This window comes from Gekko japonicus, unplaced genomic scaffold (assembly GCF_001447785.1).
Source record: "Gekko japonicus isolate JY-2015 unplaced genomic scaffold, Gekko_japonicus_V1.1 scaffold915, whole genome shotgun sequence".
NCBI classification, from domain to species: Eukaryota; Metazoa; Chordata; class Lepidosauria; order Squamata; family Gekkonidae; genus Gekko; species Gekko japonicus.
Window position 1 is genome coordinate 401,693 of NW_015173149.1, and position 27,187 is coordinate 428,879.

Here is a 27,187-nt window from a genome sequence, read left to right on the forward strand (position 1 = left end):
CAACTGCTCGGGGTGTGTGTGTGCATGTCAGGAAGAGCAATTGAATGACCTTGTGCCATGGCTATTTTCTCATGAGAACATAAGAGAAGCCAATGTTGGATCAGGCCAATGGCCCATCCAGTCCAACACTCTGTCACACAGTGGCCAAAAACACCAGGGGCCATCAGGAGGTCCAGCAGTGGGGCCAGGACACTAGAAGCCCTCCCACTGTTGCCCCCCCCCCCAAGCACCAAGAATACAGAGCATCCCTTGCCCCAGACTGAGAGTTCCTGTCTATACCTTGTGGCTAACAGCCACTGATGGACCTCTGCTCCGTATGTTCATCCATAAGAACATAAGAGAAGCCCATGTTGGATCAGGCCAATGGCCCATCCAGTCCAACACTCTGTCACACAGTGGACAAAGAATACCAGGTGCCATCAGGAGGTCCAGCAGTGGGCCTCATGGAGAGGACGGGGTCGCCACATCCCTGAGATTCACAAAGGTTGAGATTCCTCCCTGGAAAGTCACAGGTCCTAAGACCAATGGGAACAGGTGCAGAACGTTCTGAGGCTGAATCTACCTTTCACCACCTATTTATTAGACACCTGGGGAGGAAGGAAAAGACACGGTGAACAAATCCCATTTGGAAACAGCTTCATCGGCCGCCAGCCTGTTTCCGAGTCCAATTCCAGGTGCTCGTCACGACCTTGAAAGCCCTTTATGCTGATCCATGCACCTGTGACCCCCACGGCTGGATTCCTACAACATGCTCTACGTGGGGCTGGTCCTGAAAACAACCCTGGAGCTACAAGAGATCCCCCAACTGTTTTCAGGGCTTCGCTGCTAGGAATGTCGTGCCGCCTGTTTTGAAACAGCTACTTTGGCTGCCAGTCTGTTTCCCAGTTCAATTCAAGGTACCGGCGATGACCTTGAAAGCCCTTCAGGACCTGGGGCCAGTGTTCCCTCTAAGCTGAGTTAGTGTGAGTTAGCACACAGTCTTTTAGCCTCCGTCTCACCCTTTTTTGTCTTAGTTCAGGAAGGAGGGCTTGAGAGCAAACTGATTGGGTGATGCAGTAGCCAAATCGCCTGCTCACAGCCTTAACGCCAGCAGCTCACAAAGCAGGATTTTTGCTCACAAGACTCCACAGCTTAGAGGGAGCGTTGCCCGGGACCCATGTAACTGAAGGACCGTCTCCTTCCGTAGGTCCCTGTGTGCCGATTACGGTCAGGGTGGTCCGCCTGGCACAGACTCTGGCTCTTACAGGCCTGCCTGTTTGCCAGGACTTTGGAGGGTGTCGGAATTGGCAGGCATCTTCTGAGGGGCGGAGGGAGAAGACAGCTGACGTTTTACCATTCCACCTTCCATTTTTAAACCAAAAACGTTCTAAACTATTACTGTAAGCTGCCTTGAACCACGAGGAACGGTGGGGTCGGAAGTGTCCAAATAAATAACAAAGCAAGCTGCCTTTCAAGGGCTCCCGTCTGACGGCAACGACCAGCACAGTGACCCCTGCGCAACCAACTCTGCTGCTATTCTCGACAAATCCGCCTCCCAACCTCTAAGCTGTGGAGTCTTGCAAAAATCCTACTTTGTGAGCGACTGGCATTAAAATGGTGAGCGAGCGATTTGTCTGCTGCCGAAAGCAGCTTGCTCTGGAGCCCTCCTTCCTGAGCGGAGACAAAAAGGTGTGAGCCGGAGGTTAAAATACTGTGAGCTAGCTCACACCAACTCAGCTTAGAGGGAACACTGCTACTGCCCTGCTCATTTCGAGCCAACTTGCCTACAGCCAGGACGAGAAGATCTAGTCGGCACAGGGCAAACGATGGCACCCTCCCCACCCCCCCGACACGCCAGCCAAGTTCAAGTTAATTAATTGGGGCCATGGCTGGTGCCACCAGGACGGAGGCACTGTCTGTCTTGAAGCTCCGGCACCCATTGCGTTGCAAAGGCTGAACTGACCCGGCTTGGCCACGGGCGGTGGTAGAACACTCAGCCCCGGTGCCACCAAAACAGAGACAATGACTGTTGATGCCTCAGCACGTTTTGGAATGGATGCCTTTGATAATGACCAAGGGCAGCTTTGCGTTTAACTACTTCCTGCGCTGCCACCGCTGAATTGTCGGGGAGACTCAACGCATGCAGCCGGTCAGGCGAGGGGTCAGGCGGCCCACTGACCGCATGGCCACCACGGAACGACCGGCTGTCTGAAAGCGGTGGCCCCAAACGAGTCTGGAGCAAGGCTCCCTCTAAGCTGTGGAGTCTTGTGAGCAAAAATTCTACTTTTTGAGCGACTGGCATTAAAGTTGTAAACAAGCGATTTGGCCGCTACATAAATTAAGTTTGCTCTGGAGCCCTCCTTCCTGAGCGGAGACAAAAATGTGTGAGCTGGAGGCCAAAGAACTGTGAAATAGCTCACACTGACTCAGCTTAGAGGGGACACTGGTCTGGAGCTCCACAAAACACTGTGTTTTAATAAGCAGACGATGAGACCAAGCTGTGGAGTCTCGTGAGCAAAAATTCTACTTTTTGAGCGACTAGCATTAAAGTTGTAAACAAGCGATTTGGCCGCTACATAAATTAAGTTTGCTCTGGAGCCCTCCTTCCTGAGCGGAGACAAAAATGTGTGAGCCGGAGGCTAAAAAACCGTGAGCTGGCTCACACTAACTTAGCTTAGAGGGAACACTGGATGAGACTGATTAGGAGACAGGGTCTGGAGGGTCCCTCCCCAACGTGAGCTCACCAGACCTTCATTCCCCGGCCCAGCCAGCCTTTAGTGGTGTTCTTCCTGTGCCCAGGCCCTACCACTTCAGAGTGGCACGAGGAAGCCAGTGTCCTCCTAAGTAGCCTTCTTCCCAACACACTCTTGTTTCCATGTATAGGGGATTTTTTTTTTGTACAGACAGAGTCAATGCCAGGAGCACCATCTAGAGATTGCCACTCTGGCAAATACGTGTGACTTGGGCCTCCATAGTCAAGTAAAAAGGTTCCCCTTGCTCGAAAGCCAGTCGAATCCAACTCTGGGGAGCGGTGCTCATCTCCGTTTCCAAGCCGAAGAGCCAGCGCTGTCCGAAGACTTATCCGTGGTCATGTGGCCAGCATGACTAGACGCCGAGGCGCACGGAACGCTGTTCCCTTCCCACTGAAGCGGCACCTGTGAATCTACTTGCAGTTTCTTGCTTTCGAACTGCTAGGTTGGCAGGAGCTGGAACCAGAGACGGGAGCTCACTCCGTCACGTGGCACTGGGGTTTCGAACTGCCGAGCTACGGACCTTAGTGCCTCCAGCTCAGCATCTTAACCACTGAGCCACCGTGGCCCATATTCAAGGAGGCATCCAGAATCACACCCAAACTCTTGACAGACTGTGCTGAAGTCAACAGCGCCCCGTCAAGAGCCCCAGCCCCGAAGGCACCCCCCCCACACACACTCCAGCCACAGAACCGTCTTTGTTGGATTAAGACTCAACTTGCTCTTTTTTAACTACCCCACCACAGCCTCCAAGCCTGCAGCGATTCTGCAGGGTGTCATCTGGGTGGCTGTCCAATAACAGATATAGCTGGACAGGGGTCATTTCCTGCAGGAGCGCACAGGAGCGGAGCTCTGGCAGTAAAGAGCCCAGGGGGCGGGCACATGCAACAAGCCCCACCCCCTGCTCCCAGCAGCCCTCAGTCAGAGCAAGAAGCAGCCAGTTGAGTTGCAGAGGGCCCCCCACCGGCCCCCCAGTCCAAAACAGTCCCGTGGCATCTTTGAGACCAAGTTTTATTCAGGTACAAGCTCTCCCTCCTCTGTGAGGACAGATCTGCATGTCCCCCCACCCCAATAGCTAGCGATCCAAAACAGTCCAGTGGAGCCTGAGCGGTGGGTGTTGCCTTCTGACACACTCCCGGTGATGTCAGGGGGCGTGGCATATGCAAATGAGTTATGCTAATGAGTTATGCTAATGAGCACCTGCACCTCTTTTTCTACGAAATGACCCCTGTAGCTGGGTGTCATCAGCATACTGGAGGCGCCCAAGCCTGCAACTCCATGCCAGCTGGGCGAGGGGGCGCATGTAGATGTTAAATGGCATCGGGGAGATAAATCTGGCTGTTCTACTGCAGACCGGCACGGCTAACCTCTGAAGCTGTCTTTCTGTACAGAGAAGAAGTCCACTGTGAGCGCGCCCTACCGGCAGTCTGAAGCAGTATGGCCCAGACACAAGTCGGCCACCTCTGTGAGAACTAGACCCTCCGGTCTCAGTCCAAGCGGGCCTACGATGCATAGCTTAGCTGTCCCTTTGCCCTGAAAAATGCGGTTGACGACAGAAACAAAGCAACTGAAAGCTGCTGAGGGATGCGGAGCAGGCGAGAGAGAGGAAAATTGGTTCTTCGGGGCCTGGGAAGCCGGAGGGTCCACAACCCTTTCCGTGCGGGAGGGCGAAGCCACGCTGGCGGGGCTTCCCCCATCTGAAGAGAGAAAGGCGGATGGGCACTCGTTTCACCCCACGAACTTCACCGACCGCGGCGTGGGACATACACACGGGAAGGTGCGTGCAATGAAAGAGGTCGGAGAACAGGGACGACGAGAGAAAAAAAAAAGTGCGAGAGTTAAGAGAGAAGAAGGGAGAGTGACCCAAACGGGGAGTGAAAGGGGGGAGAAAAAAAATAAGTCACAGAGCCGGTCCTTTTCTCTCCCCCAAGTGAGAGAAGGCTGAAATAAAACTCACTTTCCCATTGGGCTGCTTTGGGGCACCCTCTTTTGTTACGGTTGTTTTAGAGACTGCATTGAGTTCGGGCTTCCGGGCGGCCCCGGCTGACTCTGCCTTTCTCTCTACTTTTGCCTAAATGGAGACAAATGGAGGGTGACTTTTTACATCATGAGAAATTAAAAAAAAAAAGTAGAAGAAGCAATGACGGGAAAGGGGGATGAATGTCAAACCAACACCTGGGGCATCCATGTGGCCCCGTGGAACCGGAGGGACGTCATCTTATACCCAAGGCCAGAGAAACACAGCGCCATTGTGGTGGGGGTGGGGAAAGCCAGGAGACACGGGTTCAAGCCCCTCTCCTTGCCGCGGACTCCTTGTGCGGTTCTGGGAGGCTGGACGACCATCTTCCGGGTATGTTGAAGGTATGCAGGGCTCTCTTTTGGCTGTGCTTCTGCAGAGTGCAGGGGGTTGGGCTAGATGACCTGCAAGGTCCCTTCCAACTCTAACATTCTATGATTGTATGGGCACCCCGCTCCTGCTCAGTGACAGCAGCACCAGCTGCACCCCCCCCCCAAGACTAGTTAAAAACTCCGCAAGCCCCCCCCCCCCCCGCTGCAGCAGGGACAGTCGCTGAGGCTGCCGCCCAGGCAGAGGGGAGCCTGCCCGGAAACGCCCTGCATTCTAGGCAAGCCAGCCGCTATCCCAAATCCTGTTCCGGGCCAAGCTCAGAAGCAAGTCTAGGGAACTGCGGGGTGGGGAAGAACCACATGGTAAGTCTGGAGCCAGAATTCTCAGACCCCTCCCGGTCTCCCAAACTAGCGCACGTTTTTACCTCCCTCAAACTTGCGCGTTCCCTTTTCTTGACCCAAACACGCCCCCCTCCCTATTCAGGCAGCGGCCACGGACTCAAAATGAGAATTTGTCTCTGGAGCAGCCCCACAAAACACCCAGTTGTCTCCATGGTTCCCAATGGGGGGGGGGACGACGTATGCAACCTCGGAAGAGATTCTTGCACGATAACTGCATGCTATGACTTGTCAGTTTTGGCCCCAAGAGTGTGACCCCACCTGGTTTTGTGAAACCGCGGTTGGTTCCTTCTGCAACCTACCATCTGACCACACTAAGAAGCAAATAACAGCAGTACTTGGAGGGTGTGTGTGTGTTTGATGGCGTTCTTTTATAGGCACTAAACCGGATTTGGGTGCAGTTGGGCGACACAGGTCAGGACTTTGAAGATCGCCGTGAAGGAACCTTCTCTCCCCGGAAGCCTTGCACTCCAGGGCCATTGCCCAAGAAAGGGTCGCCGTGCGAGTTGGTCTTTGGCAGTAGAAAAGAGCTCTTTTCTACATGGAAGGGGCCTCCTTGATTACAGCAACGTCCTCCAAAGAGGAGGCCACCTGGGCAAAGAACCCCATGCTGGCTGAGTTCACAGAGCATCACAGAGAAAGGAAAGCCAGAAGTGAGCAGCTGACTGCGGTGAGGTCACCAGGCTGCAGAACTGCGTTCCACTAAAAGACATTCCCCAACTGCTGAGACTTGAGTGTTTGGGGGCGATGCCCCTTGGCCCGGGCTCCCAGCGGTAGCCCAAGGATATGCCTGCAGTTTGTTTCCTGTGGGGTTCTTTTGTTGCTGTTCCTGTTCCAGTGACTGCAAAAAGGAGCAAGCAGGGACAATCATTTGCTGAAGAGACAGGAGAAGGGGGTTGTGATAAACTATCCAAACTTCTCCACAAGCCTTACTGACACAACCTTGAGCGGCAGGAACATACAGCAGGGTTCATGCCCGGTCAGGTCAGTAAATGCAAACACACTGGATTTCCCGTCTTAGACCTCGAGATTCTGGTCCTCGTCCTCGTCTACGTAAGCGTGAACGGCAGGATGTTTCAGCCCTGACACCTTGGGGCGGCGGTCATGCACTAACGTCTCCGTCTCAAAATCCATATTCCAGGGAGAAACCTCTAGAGCGGGGGTGTCGAACTCATTTGCTACAAGGGCCGGATCTGACATGAACGAGACCTTGTTGGGCCGTCCGTGCGTGTGTCATAACATGCAATGCCAGGGAGAGCGGAGAGATAAACTTTATAAAGGACTCAAAACACAAAGGTGTCTTTTTTACTTATAATAAAAACATGCTTAGAATTTGTTGTCGAAGGCTTTCACGGGCGGAGTTCATTAGTTGCTGTAGATTTTCCGGGATGTGTGGCCGTGGTCTTGGCATCAAGGTTGACACAGAAGAAGAAGAAGAAGAAGAAGAAGAAGAAGAAGAAGAAGAAGAAGAAGAAGAAGAAGAAGAAGAAGAAGAAGAAGAAGAAGAAGAAGAAGAAGAAGAAGAGGAGGAGGAGGAGGAGGAGGAGGAGGAGGAGGAGGAGGAGATTGGATTTATACCCCGCCCTTCACTTGAAGTCTCAGAGCGGCTTACAAACTCCTTCCCCTCCCCCTCCTCACAACAGACACCCTGGGAGGTCGGTGGGGCTGAGAGAGCTCTGACACAAACTGCTCTTTTTCAAGGACAGCTGTGCCAGAGCTTGTGACTGACCCAAGGTCACATCAGCAGGTGCAAGTGGAGGAGTGGGGAATCAAACCCGGGTCTCCCAGATTAGAGTCCGCGCACTTAACCACTACACCAAACTGGCACAGAGAGTACTCCATCTTTCTGTGTTTATACCTCTGAGGATGCCAGTCACTGTTACTGGCGAAACGTCAGGTCCTACAATGCCAAGACCACGGCCACACATCCCGGAAAATCTACAGCAACTACATGCTTAAAAGGTTGGCACTCTTGCAATATTTTGCTTATTTAGCAGTGTGTGATCACTGACACCTCTGGCTCTGAATTATTGCATCAAAACGTCTGTGCTGTTGCAATCTTGAGTCTGCTGTTCAGGTGTGTATCTGTAAGCTGCAGACCTACGATGACGCGGCAGCAGCAGAACCGGAAGAAGAAGAAGAAGACAGCCAGTTCCACTGTGGGCCTCCTAGAAACCCCCCAGGTCGCACGTTTGACACCCCTGCTCTACAGGCCTCCCTTGCTGCTGCAGACAGGATTACTTAACCTGGGATGAAACGGAGGAGATCTGAAGGGTCTCTAGTCTTGCCAAGGATTATCGATGTTCTTTCATGTGTGGGGACTGGAATATCTGTTAAGTGTGAATGTTTTTTTTTTTTAAAAAAAACAAAACAAGTATATGGGAGTTACATATAAAGGAATGCCTGAATCCTTTGGGATGGGAAGAGCTAGGGAAATCCAGCAAAGGAATGTGCCTGTTGGAGCACGCTCAGCAGATGTTCTCTGGAGGGAACCAAAAGTTCTCAGTGAGCCCAAGGTTAGCCAGAATAAGCCCACTCTTCCTCCAAGCACTCAGCCCAAGCTGATCACAGCCACTGAAGACCCCGGGGGCTTGATTCAGGTCCCACAAAGAAGATGCCGGCAACAACCGGGATCTGCAGGAAAACATGCAGCTGCTCTACGGACCCTCAGGCCTGTCTCGGTGAAAAACGTTTCCAGGCCTGCATGGGTGAAGGTGGGCCAGGCTGCCGAGCGGTTTCTCCTGCGCCGGCCACTGCTTGTGCTTCCTCAAGAGAGATCCTTCTCTGGAGCTGAAAACGCAGGGGGTTACCTGAAGAGGCAGAGGTTGGCAGGGGCCAGCAGGGGGTGCTGCAAGAGCGATACTCCATTAAAGTCCTCCTTCCCTCGATGCCAGAGGTCCCTGACATTTTTGAGCCCCTGGGCACCTTTGGAATTCTGACACGGCACGGTGGGCCCCAGCTACAAAAGGGTTGCCAGGAAACAGCTGCCGCCAGAGGCGGAGTCAGCCACAAAATGGCTGCCACGGCTTATCTTCTGGTACAGTGAAGAGCTGCTGCCAAAGCAATGTTTTTTTTTTAAAAAAACAAACAAACCCTGCAGTCAATCAATTCTCCAGCAGCCAATCAGACGTCTTGCTGGGCAAAAGCCCCACCCACTTCCTAAAACCACTTGGCGGCCACCAGGAAAGGTAGTGGCGGGAAACACGGCGCCCACGGGCCCCGTGTTGGGGACCCCTGCTCTACACACTCGACTGGCCGCCCTGTTCAAACAGGCTCGACCCTCTACTAAGACAGGGCTCTCTTGCAATTTGCCTTTCCAGATCGGAAGCGTAAGAGACGCTGCACTGCCGTTGTGGGTACGAAAGCTGTCCAGAAACACCCCTGGGTCCCAGACGCCCCTCCACGACAACACAGAGCGCAATTCCGAATCCGCCCCCCCCCCACGGAGCTTACCTTTCCTCCGCCGGGCTGGTACTTGATGTTATCTGTGGACCCAATCTTGGAACGGATGTTCTTCAGGTCAGGAGCGGACACGCTGGTCGGGGGCCGGGGGGGCTTGGCGACAGGACTCGTTTTGGGGGCAGCTTTTAGCGTGGACGCCTTCTTGGAGTCCGCGGCTGTCGTGCTGCCTGTCCCGGAGAGCCTGGGGGCTGCTGGCTTGGGCCGGCTAGCGGCGGCTCCGGGCTGGGCGGGGGAAGCGGCTGTCGGGGTGGTGGAGCCGGGTTTGGCAGTGGTGGAGGGGGCGCTCTTTGGGCGGCTCAGGTCAGCTGCGGAGGAGGAAGAGGACGCGGCGGTCAGCGGAGGAAGCGGCGGGTGCTCCGGACACAAATGCCGTTCCCTTAGCGTCTGGCAAGCTTACCTGAGGGTGACTTTGCAGTGGTCTTCTTGACATCGACAAGCTTTGTATCCGTCTTGATGGCTGTGGGAGATGAGAAAGAGTCAGGTGAATCAAGGGGCTTCTGTGCACTCTCATTTTCCTTGCTTGCAAATTCCTCTCTTTTGGTGTGTATGTGTGTGTGTGGGGGGGTTTCCTGCTCTGCACATGTTTTGCTCCCTCTAGTGGTTGACTCAATAGAACACTGGTTTATGTCAGGCATAGAAAACCTGCCGCTTAAATCTGCAGAAAGAGACGCTGGATATAAACTGGTGTAATATCAAGCCGACCAGTAGAGAGAGGAAGACTTGTGAGGAAGAGAAACCCTCCTCCCCAAAGGCACGGGAACGTGCAAGCAAGGAAAGCGTGAATGCAGAAGGACCCCCAGTTCCGCTTCCCTGAGGCTGGCCGGCTAGGGTTGCCAAGTGGCACTTACCCTGCCGGCGGGAGAATCCTGTGCGTCTCCCGGTGCGCGTGCCGCATGCACATCACAGGGAAGTGATGTCATGACGCCCGGGCACGCTGGGGGGCGTGGCCCCGCCCCCAGCGTGCCCGGCGTCATGACGTCTCTTCCCTGTGACGTGCACGCTGGGGCGGGGTTCACCCCGGGCCCCAATTCCCCGGCGTCGGGGAACGGGCCTCTGGGGCGGGGGGATTTCTGCTCCCCCGGGGGGACTTGGCAGCCCTATGGCCAGCTGCTCTCTCTCGGCATCTTTCCCTTGACACACACAACGTGCACGCCTCCCCCTGGGCTGCGCTCTTCTTCTCAAGCTTAAGCTACCCGAGCCTGGCTAGAGCCGTGGGAAGACTTCCGAGAGTGGGAAGGCAGCCCGGCTGGGCAGATGCACATCATTGCGGCCGAAATTATCGCCGGATCCACCGTGCTGTCCCCACTCTTGCCCGGCCCCACTTTCAGGTCAGCCTGCCCAAGAAGCCGCAAAGAAGCTAGGGGGCGCTCTTCATCGGAAGCAAAGGATCTGACAGGGAGAGGTTTAACCCAAAAAATATGTATGGCCTAAAAAAAGGAAGTGAAAAGCCAGTGCCGTGCCGAGTTACAAAAAGAAAGCGAAGCACAGTTTTGCTGTCAAGTCGGCTTTGCCACCTGAGCCCCCCAGAGCTCCAAGCCAGCTGGGGACGGGGAGTCTTGCCAAGCAGAGCACAGGTGAATCCTGTGACTGGATCCATCCACACGCACAGGGAAAACTGAGATCTGCTGGCTTATTGGCCTTCCTTTTTGTTTTCTGTTGCCCACACCCCCCGCGTAGCAGTGAAATGGGAGAGCACCTCTGGAAAGGACTCCCCCACTGGGTTCGTTTTAATTTGCACCTCGCTCATGGATTTGGAGTTGCACAACTCGGAAGTTTTCTACCTCTCTCGTTTCAATTACAAGAAGCGTTCCAGGGGTCAATTCCTGCAGGAGCGCACAGGAGCGGAGCTCCGGGAGTAAAGAGCCCACGGGATGGGCACATGCAACAAGCCCCACCCCCTGCTCCCAGCAGCCCTCAGTCAGAGCAAGAAGCAGCCAGGTAAGCTGCAGAGCCCCCCCCCGCCCCCCGGTCCAAAACAGTCCAGTGGCACCTTTAAGACCAAGTTTTATTCAGGTACAAGCTCTCCCTCCTCTGCGACGACAGATCTGCACGTCCCCCCCCCCATAGCTAGCAATCCAAAACAGTCCAGTGGAGCCTGAGCGGTGGGTGTTGCCTTCTGATACCTTTCCGGTGATGTCAGGGTGTGTGGCATATGCTAATGAGTCATGCTAATGAGCTCCTGCACCTCTTTTTCTACAAAATGAACCCTGAAGCGTTCAATGCAGCGTGCGTGAATGTCAGCTGAAACAAAGGCCAGAATTTCCCCTCTAATGCAAGTCCTTATTTTAGCAGGGCTGACTTGGTACCAATGCTCCCTCTACGCTGTGGAATCTTCTGAGCAAAAATTCTACTTTGTGAGCTCCTGGCATTAAAGTTGTGACCGAGCGGTTTGGCTGCTGCATAAATTAGTTTGCTCTGGAGCCACATCCTTCCTGAGCTGCGACAAAAATGTGTGAGCCGCAGGCTAAAACAACGGTGAGCCAGCTCACACTAACTCATCTTAGAGGGAACACTGCTTGGTACCATGTAAGGACTGCAAGGTTAGCATGTGTGAACGGACACCCTCCCCCACCCCGCCCCCTAGTAACAGAGTCCCTTTCCCAGCATGCCCCAGGCAGGGAGATACTCACTTGAGGGCCTCTTGGGTGGGGAAGTGGCCGCGTTCCTGGGGCCGGCTGCCGCATTCGTGCTCGCCAGAGCTGTCGATGGCCGGGGTGTGGCGGGGCTGCTTCTCACACTAGACCGAGGGGTTGTTGCGGATGGTGCCTTCGAAGGGGAGGCTCGCTTCTCCGCACTCTTTGCCTCTGTCCCCTAGGATAAAGGGAGGGGGGGATTGGATCTATTTCAAACTGTCTTTCCTGGAGAAGAAACCCTTCTCCTTCAAAGGGCATACTAAAGAGCCCGTGGTGGTTAAAAGTGCTGGCCAAAGATCCCGGAAACCCACCTTTGAATCCCCAAAGTGCCCTGGAAGCTCACCGAGTGACCTTGAATAATATTACCACAGAGTTTCTGGCGATTGCTAGAGCTCCCCTTGTCACTGCTAGGTAGCTTGTCACATCTGGAGCAGAGGTCCATCAGTGGCTCTGAGCCACAAGGTATAGAGAGGAACTCTCGGTCTGGGGCAAGGGAGGCTGTCTTCTTGGTGCTGGGGGGGCAACAGTGGGAGGGCTTCTAGTGTCCTGGCCCCACTGCTGGGCCTCCTGATGGCCTCTGGTATTTTTGGCCACTGTGTGACAACAGAGTGTTGGGCTGGATGGGCCACTGGCCTGATCCAACACTGGCTTCTCTTATGTTCTTATGGATAAACATCTGGAGCAGAGGTCCATCAGTGGCTCTTAGCCACAAGGTATAGGTAGGAACTCTCTGGCTTCTCTTATGTTCTTAGCTCTGGGAACTGCCAGGAACTCTACGCTCAGAACGTCTGGTAAGGAGACAAGGCCTTATTTTTATTTTTAATTTTTCTCCCCAAGATGATCACGGCCCCTTCTTTATCCTCAGTTTCCTCTCGCCAAACAGGTGAGCATCAGCAGGCAATTAAACGCAAGAACAGCCACGCTGCATCAAATCCAAGGCACGTCTCGCCCACCATTCTGTCCACACAGTGGCCAACCAGCTACCTCTGGAAGCCCCAAACGGGAAGACTGCAACAGCATCATCCTGCATGATTACCCACAGGTCTCCCACCATAAACTTGGGGTCAAATGGGAACCCTACCTTTTATTGTTCCCAACTGATCCTTAATTGGACAGTCAGTGACCACACAGCTAGCATGTTGATGGTCAGATGCAAGCAACATTTTTAAATCATGTTTTGGAACCACCCGGGGGGGGGGGGAGTACAGGTTGGGGAGTTGGAAAGGAGGCGTTTTACAAGTGAGCAAGTGGAAGAATATTGATGGGTGGGCAGTTCCTCATTGCTTCACTTTCCATGTGCATATCTCTAGGAACCTGTTCAAAGCTCCCGGATGAGTTAAACCCACTGGTTCACCCTGCTTGGTCCTGTCCACTTAGACTGGCAGTAGCTCTCCAAGGTCTCGGGGAGAGGAGGAGGAGGAGGAAGAGGAGACTGGATTTATACCCTGCCCTTCACTATCCATGAGCTGCGGTGGCTCAAGTGGTTAAGACGCTGAACTGCAGGCTGTGGAAGGTCAGTAGTTCAGCAGTTCGAGACCTGGGTGTCGCATGACGGAGTGAGCTCCCGTCTCTAGTTCCAGCTCCTGCCAACCTAGCAGTTCGAAAGCAAGACATTGCAAGTAGATAAACAGGTACCACTTCGGTGGGTGCACCTTGGTGTTTAGTCATGCCGGCCACATGACCACGGAAACGTCTTCAGACAGCGCTGGCTCCCTGGCTTTGAAGCGGAGATGAGCACCGCAACCCTAGAGTCGGACTCGACTGGCTTTCGAGTAAGGGAACCTTTACCTTTACCTTCAGTACCCAAGGGAGTCTCAGAGCGACTTCCAATCCCCTCCCCACAACAGGCACCCTGCGAGGTAGGTGGGGCTGAGAGAGCTCTGACAGAAACGGCTCTTTTTCAAGAACAGTTCTGAGGGAACTATGGCTTGCCCAAGGTCATCCAGCAGGTGCAAGTGGAGGAGGAGTGGGGAATCAAACCCGGCTCTCCCAGATTAGAGTGTGCCACTCTTAACTACGACACCAAAAAGTCTCCCATCTTCCCCAGCCACACCTCTTTTCCCACTGGAGAAGCCAAGGACGGAACCTGGGACCTTCCGCATGCTGAGCGTGGGCTCTGCCGCTGAGCCACCTCCACCCTCCTTGACTAGACAGTGGGACTTCAAGGAGGGCCTGTGGGAAAGAAGGAGAGAACCGTATCCCAGAAGTCTACCAACATTCACCGTTCAGTCCTGGGGGAACTGGGCCCGACAGGCTCCATCCCAGGACAGCAGTACGAAATACTTAATTTTTTGTTTTTTTTGGGGGGGGGGGGGTTAAAATTCCTGGTCTCTTTTACGGAGGCTCTGCATTCCCTCAAACCGTTCACGCCACCACCGTTCTCATCTGCCAAGAGAAAGTTCTGTAATTACAGGCAGAAGAAAGAAAATTGCTCTCTGGGCTTAGATAGCATTTGTCCGAGACCATCTGGGGCCATGAGCAATGATCAATCAATTTGTGAACAGCTGAAAGGGGGGTGGGGGAGAAGATGGGAAAATTCCTTCTCCGGGAGGGCATCGAGCCAGTCCTATGGGGAGTGGGAGAGGGGGAGGCTGTTTATTTTGCAGATTTCATTCTCATTCATAATATTAAAATCCGACGCCAATCACAAAGCCCGGATTTAGAGCCGCTGACATATTTTTGGATTCGGCAGCTCTTGCTGGTGAAGATTCAGAGCGCTTCTACGCTCTCCGTTTCCCTTATACACACACACACACAATTTGGGTGAGCCTTCCCTGGTCCCTATGGAAACCGGAAGCAGTCCTGAGGTTACTTCACGAAGAGCAGTATTTCTAGGGAAATGGAAGCACCAGCGGTACATGCTCAGCCGGGACCCGCCCGCCCGGGGAGTCTGCTCTTTAACAAGGAAACGTAGGGCTGGTGAGCAAGAGACCCTCTTCTCGTGGACCGGACCAAGGGCAGGAGGGGACCCACCTCGGTTCCCACCTTTGCAACGTCGTTCAAAGTTCAGCCAGTGACAGGTCACCACGAGCGACACGGCCGAGTGACACGGCCGTTTAGACTACTTCCGCCCTTATTAAAACTCAGGCAGATCAGTAAAGGTAAAGGTTCCCTTGCTCGAAAGCCAGCCGAGTCCAACTCTAGGGGGCGGTGCCCATCTCCGTTTCCAAGCCGAAGAGCCAGCGCTGTCCGAAGACTGTTCCTGCGGTCATGTGGCCGGCATGACTAGACGCCGAGGCACAGGGAACGCTGTTCCCTTCCCACCGCAGCGGTACCTGTTTATCTACTTGCAATTTCTTCCTTTCGAACGGCTAGGTTGGCAGGAGCTGGAGCCAGAGACGGGAGCTCACTCCGTCATGCGGCACACTAGGGTCTCGAACTGAGCCTCCAGCTGTCACCAGAAGTTCTCTTTCCACCTTCCTATCATCCTCCCTCTAAGCTTCTTCCCAGCACCTTGTCCCTCTTGGTCGTCTAAGATCTCCTGCTCCCTCCGTCAGACGGCTCTGCCCATTCTCCATCCTGGCTCGTGGGGCCTGGCATTTGTTCCCAGGACACCAACGTGACGCTCCCCTCCCCAGTCCCTTCAAAGCCCACCTCTTCTCGGAGCCTTTGGCACTTTCAGCGCTGGCACCGGGCTGGAGGATGCTTAGCTAAATGCACATTTCGGGATCCTCCCGCCCTCGGCCCCCCACATCTGCTGCTCCCCCGTGCCAAATTTTAAATTAAGTTCCTCGCTGGGATAGGAGCTCCACTCTGTTGCTCCTCTGCAGAGTGCCACAAGTGGTGATACGTTTGTTATCGACAGTAGATGCTGACACACAGTGAGGCACGCAGTCCCGGCCCGGCAGTCCCTGCACAATGTTACGATTGTCACACGAAGCTGCCTTATTAGTGAATCAGACCATTGAACCATCTAGATCCGTACTGACTGGCAGCCGCTCTCCGGGGTCTCAGGCAGAGGAGGTCTTCCCCGTCACCTCCTGCCTGGTCCTTTTAACTGGAGATGCTGCCAGGGATTGAACCTGGGACCTCCTGCATGCCAAGCAGAGGCTCTGCCACTGAGCCACAGCCCCTCTTTATAGCTCTCCAGGGTCTCAGGCGGAGGTCTTTCCCATCACCTCCTGCCTGGTCCTTTTAACTGGAGATGCTGCCAGGGATTGAACCTGGGACCTCCTGCATGCCAAGCAGAGGCTCTGCCACTGAGCCACAGCCCCTCTTTATAGCTCTCCAGGGTCTCAGGCGGAGGTCTTTCCCATCACCTCCTGCCTGGTCCTTTTAACTGGAGATGCTGCCAGGGATTGAACCTGGGACCTCCTGCATGCCAAGCAGAGGCTCTGCCACTGAGCCACAGCCCCTCTTTATAGCTCTCCAGGGTCTCAGGCGGAGGTCTTTCCCATCACCTCCTGCCTGGTCCTTTTAACTGGAGATGCTGCCAGGGATTGAACCTGGGACCTCCTGCATGCCAAGCAGAGGCTCTGCCACTGAGCCACAGCCCCTCTTTATAGCTCTCCAGGGTCTCAGGCGGAGGTCTTTCCCATCACCTCCTGCCTGGTCCTTTTAACTGGAGATGCTGCCAGGGATTGAACCTGGGACCTCCTGCATGCCAAGCAGAGGCTCTGCCACTGAGCCACAGCCCCTCTTTATAGCTCTCCAGGGTCTCAGGCGGAGGTCTTTCCCATCACCTCCTGCCTGGTCCTTTTAACTGGAGATGCTGCCAGGGATTGAACCTGGGACCTCCTGCATGCCAAGCAGAGGCTCTGCCACTGAGCCACAGCCCCTCTTTATAGCTCTCCAGGGTCTCAGGCGGAGGTCTTTCCCATCACCTCCTGCCTGGTCCTTTTAACTGGAGATGCTGCCAGGGATTGAACCTGGGACCTCCTGCATGCCAAGCAGAGGCTCTGCCACTGAGCCACAGCCCCTCTTTATAGCTCTCCAGGGTCTCAGGCGGAGGTCTTTCCCATCACCTCCTGCCTGGTCCTTTTAACTGGAGATGCTGCCAGGGATTGAACCTGGGACCTCCTGCATGCCAAGCAGAGGCTCTGCCACTGAGCCACAGCCCCTCTTTATAGCTCTCCAGGGTCTCAGGCGGAGGTCTTTCCCATCACCTCCTGCCTGGTCCTTTTAACTGGAGATGCTGCCAGGGATTGAACCTGGGACCTCCTGCATGCCAAGCAGAGGCTCTGCCACTGAGCCACAGCCCCTCTTTATAGCTCTCCAGGGTCTCAGGCGGAGGTCTTTCCCATCACCTCCTGCCTGGTCCTTTTAACTGGAGATGCTGCCAGGGATTGAACCTGGGACCTCCTGCATGCCAAGCAGAGGCTCTGCCACTGAGCCACAGCCCCTCTTTATAGCTCTCCAGGGTCTCAGGCGGAGGTCTTTCCCATCACCTCCTGCCTGGTCCTTTTAACTGGAGATGCTGCCGGGGACTGAACCTGGGACCTTCCGCGTGCAAATCAAAGGCTCTTCGATAAATACATGAAGCTGTCTTATACTGAATCAGTCCTTTGGTCCATCAAGGTCAGTATTGTCTACTCTGACTGGCAGCGGCTCTCCAGGGACCTCTCAGGTAGGGGTCTTTCACATCACCCGGTGACTGACTAACTGGAGATGCTGCCGGGGACTGAACCGGGGACCTTCTGCATGCTCTACCACTGAGCCACAAGCCCCTCCCAGACAGCATAAGCCATGAACACATGCAACTGCATCTTACTGAATCAGACCATCAGTCTATCAAGGTTAGTATTGTCTACTGAGACGGGCAGCAGCTCTCCAGGGACCTCTCAGTCTTCCCCATCACCTACTGCCAGGTCCTTTTGACTAGAGATGCCGGGGACTGAACCTGGGGCCTTCTGCGTGCCAAGCAGAGACTCTGCCACTGAGCCACAGACCCACATGAAGCTGCCTTGTACCGAATAAGACCATCAGTCCATCAAGGTCAATACTGGCTACTCAGACTGGCAGCGGCTTTCCAGGGTCACAGGCAGAGGCCTTTCACATAACTTGTTGCCAATGCTCCCTCTAAGCTGTGGAGTCTTGTGAGCAAAAATTCTACTTTGTGAGCTACTGGCATTAAAGTTGTGAGCGGGAGATTTGGCTACTGCATAAATTAGTTTGCTCTGGAGCCATCTTTCCTGAGCCAAGACAGAGTCACGGACTAAAAAAACTGTGAGCTAGCTCACACTAACTCAGCTTAGAGGGAACACTGCTTGATGCTTCATCCTTTTAGCTGGAGATGCCAGGGATTGAATTTGGGACCTGCTGCATGCAAAGCAGAGGCTCTGCCACTGAGCCACGGACTCTCCCCAAGATGTCCAACTTTCTTAATCCCATTTACTGAAACCCTACCGAGATACAGCTTTAAATGCTGACTTGTGGCATGGCCACTGCAGTAACTCTATCAGTTGCTGAAGTTTATGCTAGTTGGGAGATTCTCCACACCAAGGGGTGACGTCTGTTGCACCTCACTTCCCCTGGCAAGGCTCCGTGCTTTTACCTGCATGGCAGCAGAAATTCACTAATGATAATAGAAGACAAAAACAAGTGTAGTAAACAGACTCAACAATTACAGCTAGCCAAAAACCTGAAGAACATGTAAAAGAGAATGATGTATACAAAGCGGCTACAATGAAAAAGTACACAATGGAAACAATGAAGAACTGGTATGTGCCAGGGTTCCCTCTAAGCTGAGTTCGTGTGAGCTAGCTCACAGTTTAATAGCCTCCAGCTCACACATTTTTTGTCTTAGCTCAGGAAGGATGGCTCCAGAGCAAGCTAATTCATGCAGGAGCCAAATCGCTCACTCACAACTTTAACGTTGATAGCTCACAAAGTAGAATTTTTGCTCACAAGACTCCACAGTTTAGAGGGAACATTGGTATGTGCTACAATGTATAAACAATGGCGAACGATTAAATAATTCCACGTCGTGTCCGGATGTTTGATAACAACGTTTCAAAGTCCGTCCTTCATCAGGGTGCTCTATAATAAAATACATAACTTATTAAGTAAAGGAGAGCCATACAAAGAAATTGTTGAGTCTGTTTACTACACTTGTTGTTGTCTTCTATTGTCATTATATAGTAGCAGAAATTCACTAGGCGTAGGCCCCCCCCCCCCATTGCATCGCTGTGCCAAGGAAAACCAGACTCATTGAGACCCTTGTCCATCACCCACCTCTTGAAGAAGAAGAGATTGGATTGATACCCTGCCCTTCACTACCCAAAGGAGTCTCAGAGCGGCTTACAAACTCCTTCCCCTTCCCCTCCCCACAACAGACACCCTGGGAGGTAGGTGGAGCTGAGAGAGCTCTGACAGGAACTGCTCTTTTTTCTAGGACAGCTCTTATCAGAACTACGGCTTGCCCAAGGTCATCCAACAGGTGCAAGTGGAGGAGTGGGGAATCAAACCCGGTTCTCCCAGATTATAGTCCACGCACTTAACCACTACACCAAACTGATTGGATTTATACCCCGCCCTTCATTACCCAAAGGAGTCTCAGAACAGCTTACAATCTCCTTTCCCTTCCCCTCCCCACAACAAGACACCCTGTGAGGGAGGTGGGGCTGAGAGAGTTCTGACAGGAACGGCTCTTTTTCAAGAACAGCTGTGCCAGAACTACGGCTTGCCCAAGATCACCCAGCCAGGTGCAAGTGGAGGAGTGGGGAATCAAACCCGGTTCTCCAGGATTAGAGTCTGCGCACTTAACCACTACACCAACCTGGGAGAGACTGACTCAGCCCTACCCCACCTTCTGGAGTAGATATAAATTACCTGCCTACAATTTTTCTTCTTCTCACCTTGACATAGAGAGTCCTCCGTCTTTCTATGTTCTACCTCTGAGGATGCCAGTCACAGCTACTGGCGAAATGTCAGGTTCTACAGTGCCAAGACCACGGCCACACAACCCGGAAAATCTACAGCAACTAATTTAAAAACAGAGTGCACTATTTGTTTGTACACATGATTTCCAGAGCTGGTACTACTACGTCTCTTAAGATCTACATGCTCTGGGCTGCATCGAGCTGGTGAACTTCAGCAGGTCCCAGGTTCAATCCCCAGCGCCATCTCAAGGTTAAAAGGACCGGGCAGGATGTGCTGGGGAAGACCTCTCTCTGCCTGAGACCCTGGAGAGCCCCTGCCAGTCCGACCTTGATGGACCAGGGGCCTGGTTCAGTATAAGTCAGTTTCATGGGTTCAAAGACACAGTACGTCTCCATTGACGCAAGCAATCCCCCACCTGCGTTCTGGCGAGGGGCCCGGTGAACTGATGTGATGGGCAACGGAAGGTCCAGGCATCCGCGGGGGGGGGGGGGGGCACAGGAGGGCCGCGAGAGGAGACGGCAATTGCCGAGGAAGGCTCCCGGGCTCTGAAAACGCCCCTCGGCACTTCTTGCCACAGTATGACATTCCTTACCTTTGGCTTGGCGTCTTTCGGAGTTAAGGTGGAGGGCCGCGCGGTGCTGCTCGCAGGCCGTTTGGGGGTGGCGGCCGCAGCCGGACCCGCCGTTGGGCTGGTGGCTTTTTTGTTTTGGGCAGAAGGTGTGGCGGCAGCCGGCCGCTTAGCGGGGGCAGCGGCAGCCGACACGGGCTTCGTTTTCGCCGCAGCGGGCTTGGCCGGAGTAGAGGCTGATGGCTTTATGTTAAAACGCACAAAGAGAAGCAGAAAACGGACAACACATAACGTAACACAAAAAGAAAAGAAAAGAAAGAAGCCCATTGTGAACAAAACGTTAAGCGGCAGCAAAATATGTAGTGGGGGGGGGGGGGACAAGCCCATTCATGAGGGGAAAAAACCAACAAGAAAGCCAGTGTTCGGTTCTCTGAGCACAAGGCGAGGACGGACGTGGCAGGAAGGGCCCCCCCTGGGATGGTCACCTGGAGAACAGCAACGGGAGCGGCAAGGATGATCGGGGGTGTCATGATCTGGGCTGTGCAACGAGAGGCCTAGTAGGCCCAGGGAGCCTGAGTGGCCGTGGGAGGAGGAGGCCTGGCCTACAACTCCCAGAAGTCCCCGAGAGGCTTTGGCGCCAATTTTAGCCAATCACAGAGAAAGGGGACTCGGAACAAAAGAGCTGGTACAGAAGGAGAGCTGTTCTTTTCTTCCAAGAGGGCAGGGCCAGAAGGAGGGCTCCTGCAGGGGAGAGACCCTCATCCCGAGAGGAAGGGTGAGCAGACTCAGGCCCACTTGAGACAGTGAGCTAGGGACAGCAAGTTTAGACACGTTAGGGCATTTGGTCTCTTTTCTTTTCTTTTCTCCCCCTTACTGATATTGTTCTTGCACCTTGTCTGTTTTCCCATATCGGGCCGACCTCCTATAAAAATAAACCTTTTCCTTGTTGTTCACTCTGCCTGGTCCTCACGCCTATTATCTGGCAAAACGAGGGCGGTCTGAAGGTCTTGGGAGGGTCCCCTGGGCCTTCTCAAGGGATCCATAACCAGAGTGGTGGCAGCATCAGGTGACGCCCCACCTGAGCCGCGGCAGGGGGCCTGGAGACCAAGAAGCCCTGCGAGGAAAGGCTGAGGGATGTGGGAATGTTCAGTCTGGAGGAGAGGAAGTTGGGGTGTGTGAAAACCCCGGTCCACAGCCTCGTGACACACAGGAGTGAATTTGTGTTAAGGAGACAACTGGGAGTCCACGCAGAGAACGGAACCGGCCCAAGCAGTTAAAGGGAGGTGGAATGGGGTGAGGAGAGCCAGCACCAAACCCTGTCAGATGCTGCCACGGTCACACACACACACACAAACAGATGACTGCGAGGACCCCTACCTTGGCTTTCTTCTCGGGGCTTGGCGGAAGCTCCTTGTTCGGAGGGGCCGCGATGTCGTTGGCCGTCACCACCTCGGATGCTGCCTTCGGCTCTTCTGCTTTCGCTGACCAAAGCAAAAAAGGGGGTGTGAGAGCCTTCAGAATAGCCCTGTGAACACATCTTGTACAACAGGCGAAGAAGGAGGGTGCAGCAGCAGGAGTGCCAATTCCTGCAGTTAGGGGGAGCTCAAGAGTCTTCCCCCGCAGGAGGGCTTTGATGTGCCCCTCGCGGCCAAAAAGAGAAATCTCCTGCAGCCAAGCTCAGTGCCGAAAGAGCCGGCTGTGTGCTGCACCCAGCGGCCACCCCTCTTAGCTCCTGACATGCAAGAACGGCCCTGCCCCGATGCCAAGAATGAATCCCAGCCTTGTCCCTCCACTGCCTTCATCTCCATCGTTCGCTCCTCTGCCCTGGCCAAGCTGCTCTCTACGGAGGAAGCGGTGAGAAAGCGGCACGGCAGGTGTGACACTTGCACAGGTGTATCAATGAGCCAGAGAAGAGCAGACACGGAGAACTGTCGAACGTGACAACTGACGTGGGCTCAGAGTTTAGAGGTGGGGTATACAGGGGAGACCTACAACACCTCCTAGAACTAACACCAAAAAAAAGATGTCCTCCTCATCATAGGGGACTGGAATGCTAAAGCAGGAAGTCAAAAGGTAACCGGAATGACGGACAAAGTTTGGCCTTGGAGAACAAGAGTTTTGTCAAGAGAACACGCTGGTCATCGCGAACACCCTTCTTCCGGCAACCTAAGAGGCGACTCTACACCATGGACATCACCAGATGGGCAACACCGAAATCAGATTGATTATTTAGACAGTGTTACCGATGCAACGAACGTGAAGTTAAGCAAACTCTGGAGCACGACGGAAGACAGGAGGGCCTGGCGTGATGTGATCCGTGGGCTCGCGAAGAGTCAGACTCGGCTGTGCGACTGAACAACAATAACAACATACATACAAGGGGATCTCCCAGAGAAGCTCCCAAAAAACCCCCTCTCCTGCAGAACGCAATGCACAGGCTTCAGTTGTGGCCCCCATTCCCCCCAGCCCTGCCAAACACGAAACCAACTGAAGGCATTCACCCATTCGGGGCACTCTTAAATGCATCAGGCGGCCACATGTTGAAACTGAACCCACATGAGCTTGTGGCTTGTCATTTTCAAGAGGAGGAGAAGGAGAAGAAGAAGAAGAGGAAGAAGAAAAGGAGGAGGAGGAGGGTACTGGATTTATACCCCGCCCTTCACTCGGAGTCTCAGAGCAGCTTACAATCTCCTTTCCCTTCCCCTCCCCACAACAGATACCCTGTGAGGTAGGTGGGGCTGAGAGAGCTTGTAACGATGTCATGTTTTGTGTGTGTGTGACTTTAAAGTTTGGTTTGTATGGATGTATGACAGACTAGGATGCTGGACTCAGGCAAGTGATATGATTGGTGAGTGACAGAGAGGGGGAGGGGTTTTGGAATGGATGCTGTGTGGATGATTGGAATGTCTTTCAGGAGTGTCTGTTAAGAGTTGTCAGTTAAACAGTTGAGTAAAACACTCAGAGCAGAGTGTGCTGTGTAAAAGCAGTTGATATGAGTTTTGTCCTGAGGTCTCTGTGTGAGAAGTTTTCCAGTGTGAAATATAAGAGTGAAGTCTCTGTGTTAAGCAGACGGTTAAGTTCTGTGTTATAAGAGTTACAATTGAAGGCTGAGAGTCTAAGAAAAAGTACAGTGAAAACTGATACAAAGTTGCTTTAACCTCCCTGTCAGTAAAGGAGAAGCTTGTGAGAGACACCAAGCATTTGTTCAACTCCTTCCCAGTACTGTTTACATTGTTTACCCTCGTATTTATGTTTTCTTTAAATAAATCCTAATTCCTTCAAGTATACCAGCTCAGCAAATAATCCTTCCTCAGACCACATAGACCTTCATGAATGCCTAACACCCATGGTACACCTACCCCGTGGAAAATATTATAGGAAAAGGTTTGGGAAAACCTAGATTTCCCTGGTGGCAGCCAGAATACCCTACAGAGTAAAACTGAAAGAACATTTTAAAGTAAAACTAAACCTCCCCAAATAAGAGGTTGTCACAGAGCTCTTTTGAGAACTGCCCTTGAGAGAACTGCTCTGACAAAGCTACGGCTTGCCCAAGGTCATCCAGCAGCTGCAAGTGGAGGAGTGGGGAATCAAACCTGGTTCTCCCAGATGAGAGTCCGCGCACTTCACCACAACACCAAACTGGATTTATACCCCGCTCTTCACTACCCGAAGGAGTCTCAGAGCGGCTTACCATCTCCTTTCCCTTCCCCTCCCCACAACAGACACCCTGTGAGGTAGGTGGGGCTGGGAGAGCTCTTTTGAGAACTGCCCTTGAGAGAATAGCTCTGAGAGAACTTGTAACTGACCCAAGGTCACCCAGCTGGCTGCACGTGGAGGAGTGGGGAATCAAACCCGGTTCTCCCAGATTAGAGTCCGCCGCTCTTAACCAATACGCCAAACTGAATAAATCTGGACAGACCTCCCCAGTGAACGCCTGGCTGTTGGATCCTGACTCAACTGGCAATTCCACCAATTCCCCCTTCCTGCTGCAGGACCCCCCCCCCAATGTCATTCTCAGGGCCCCCGACACCCCAGGAGCAGCGTGTCGGGGAGATCAGTGGGCTGCTGTGGGAGAGGGAGGGAAAGGAAAGTTCCCTTCTGCCCCTGGAAAGGAGTCTGGATCCCACCCTCAGAGGGCTTCGGCCACTTACAGAGGAACCAAGGTCTTGCAAGGAGTTCCAGTTTGGCCTTGTTGCCTGCCTTGGATCTTTCAACAGGCACGGGTACTAGTAAAGACTGTGGCTCCCTACCTTTCAGGTACGGTGGCCCACGAGTCCAAATTTACTTGATATCATTTAAGAAAAGACAGAGCACGCCCGGATCAATCAAACTGCAAAAGCAGCAGACCCACTATCACAAGTTTTGCACCCCACTACTGAGTGGCAACCCACAGGTTGAGGAATGCTGAATGAAGGGGCCCTCCAGAAAGAGAGCTCGGCAGCACCCAAGGCAAGAAACGATCTGGAAAAGCAGCAACAGCTGGAAGTGAAAGGCGGCTGAAGGCCTCTCAGGAAGGCAGGCACCGGGACAGTGACGGAGAAAGGCCCCCCCCTCCTCCCAAAGTCACCTGGGCCCCCACATGCCACAGAAAGCAGCTGGGACAGGCGCTCAACCGGCTCAACCCCGTCCAGAGGAGGAGGCAGCGTCAAGCTCCCTTTTGATTCAGAACAGCCTGGATTGGGAGATGGCTCGGCTGCCTGACCCCAACCGAGTGGGAACAACCTGAAATACTTTCACGGCGGAAATGCTTCGGGGACTTTGGAGCCCGTGTTATAACGTTATCCAAGAAGTCTGGAGGCCGGGGCAAAGTGGTTGCTCCCGGCAGCGACAGGAAAGTCAGAGATACTGGACTACATTAGAATCCTAGAATCTTAGAATGTTAAGAGTTGGAAGGGGCCTTGCGGGTCATCGAGTCCAACCCCCGGCACTCTGCAGGAGCAGAGCCGAAAGATGGCCCTACGACATACCCGAGAGATGGTCGTCCAGCCTCCGCTTCAAAACGTCCAGCGAAGGAGCGTCCACCACCTCCCGAGGCGGTCTGCTCCACTACTCAACCACTCTTACAGTTAGGAAGTTTCTCCTGATAGTTAGCCGATATCAACTCCCTTGTAATTTCCACCCATTACATCTAGTCTTGCAATCCGGAGCAAGAGAGAATAGATCTGCTCCGTCTTCTACATGACGGCCCTTCAAATACTTGAAGACTGCAATCAGGTCCCCTCTGAGCCTTCTCTTTCCCAGGCTAAACAGACCCAACTCCTTCAGCCTTTCCTCATAAGACTTGGATTCCAACCCTCTCGCCATTCTGGTTGCCCTCTTCTGGACACGATCCAGCTTGTTGTTATGCACGCGGACTGCCACCAGCGGTCCGTGGATACAGTAGGGAGCTTAGCTCCTCGACACAATAGAAGCCTAGGATCCTAGTTCCCCCAGCATTCACCAATAGCAACTTTGGTGGGTAATTCAAACCCTCCAATGGGACTGTGGGTGCGCTGGGTGGGTGGGTATGTATATAGTTGGCCTTGCAGGGTTGTTTGGCAGTTCCTGTGTGAAGTACAATAAACGCGTATCGACGCACGTCGTGGTCCGAGTCTTCCATGTGGGTGAACCCAGTACTTTATACTTGTCAACATCTTTCCTAAAATGTGGCGCACTGTGATTTGGGTCTCTTCTGGCTTATCTCTCAGGGCAGCGCTTGGAGATCCCCCTTGTCTCCCTTCCAGCCCCAATTCTTAATCAGACAACCTGCCCAACACTAGCAGATGAAAAAAAACGGAGTGAAAACCAAACAGGGAGGCTTATGGCCTTCGACACGGCCTTAAAATCCACCGAGTTATTAACACATTGACAGAATTCCCTTTGGCCTGGGGCAGAATGCAGAATGCAGTTTATTCCATCAAAAGGACAGAGCTGGCCACAGGGGAACTGAACCGCCCCCCGAAGCGATGGCCACTGGCCAGATTAAGCGAGGCCTTCAGAGCCCAGCGCTCTTGCTTGCCTGCCTGCTAAAAGAGATAACCCATCGGAAAGGGTACAGCTGGCAAGGCTCACTCTGCGCCCACAAATAAATGCACACGGAGCCCTCCCTCCAATCGGTCACACAGTCTAACGCGGGAGCAAAAGGTTTCCTGCCCTCTGCATCTCCTTGCAATTTCTTGCTTTCAAACTGCTAGGTTGGCAGGAGCTGGAACCAGAGACGGGAGCTCACTCCATCATGCGGCACACTCGGGTCTCGAACTGAACTACTGACCTTCCACAGCCTGCAGTTCAGCGTCTTCACCACTTGAGCCACCGCTCAATTCCCCCCTTAGATAACTCCATATGTCTCTTATAAAGTTTCATTATTTGCCCTTGCTGCAAAGACTATACGTTCCAAGGTGGCATCGGGAGGGGGCGTTATTTAGGCTACCGTATTAAATTAGTCATATTTTGTTACTGATCTCTGGTATTTTTGTATATTCTGACTTTTAACCTATAGCTTGTTCGCAGTTTGTGTTTTGTAATTTTGTAACGGCTAATGACGAACATGAAATTGAGCCAACTTCAGAGGACGGCGGAAGACAGGAGGGCCTGGCGTGATCTGGTCCATGGGGTCGCAAAGAGTCGGACTCGACTGTGCGACTGAACAACAACAACAACAACAACGGCTAATGGCTAATTACAATAAACTAAACTGTACTGTACCGTCCCTTAAATAACTTCCCTTATCACTTAGCACAATTTTCTCCAGCAACATGTTGAAGTAACGCCTTCTGATGCAGGTTTCCGCTGAAGGTATCACTTTCCGCATCCAGCTCCTTTCCTACAAGTAATCCTGCCACCACTGTTAGCTTCCTTAGTATGTATCCATGTCCCCCTTTCCAAATTCCCCTGTATCTGACTAAACAAAATCAACACTATATCCCAGGATGCACTGTGCTTCAGAGTCTCACTGCTGATTTTATAGATAGGCCAATACTGTCTTTCTGAGGGGGGGGGGGGCAGTTCCCCCAATTATGCATGAGCCATCCTTTTGCCTGTGAGCCAGAAAAGATCAGAGCCAGTTTTTGTCATTTTAGACATTCTGTCTGCTGTACTGTATTATCTATATGTAAGCTTCAGGCCATTTTCTCCTATTCCAACATTAATGGAAGTGCGCAAGATATCGTTATGGAATTTCACCCGAGCTCGATTCGAGATTTCCCTGGTCAGACCCAACTGCCATTTAGCTCTATAAAGTGGCCCCTTAA

General features: G+C 53.2%; 1 protein-coding gene across 10 annotated transcripts in view; it reads right to left on the bottom strand.

Moving 5' to 3' along the window:
• Positions 1-27,187, bottom strand: part of MAP4 (microtubule associated protein 4) — a 317,020-nt gene that overhangs the window by 17,826 nt on the left and 272,007 nt on the right. For 6 of the 10 annotated variants that reach the window (XM_015422361.1, XM_015422360.1, XM_015422359.1 and 3 more), the window contains 6 exons: positions 21,336-21,439; positions 19,983-20,201; positions 11,567-11,747; positions 9,334-9,393; positions 8,928-9,241; positions 4,687-4,800 (listed from right to left, as the gene is read on the bottom strand). In XM_015422361.1, the coding sequence (XP_015277847.1) occupies positions 4,687-4,800; positions 8,928-9,241; positions 9,334-9,393; positions 11,567-11,747; positions 19,983-20,201; positions 21,336-21,439 (992 nt within the window). The remainder of the gene's footprint in view (positions 1-4,686; positions 4,801-8,927; positions 9,242-9,333; positions 9,394-11,566; positions 11,748-19,982; positions 20,202-21,335; positions 21,440-27,187) is intronic. The other 4 variants (XM_015422366.1, XM_015422364.1, XM_015422363.1 and 1 more) reach the window with 2 other exon arrangements.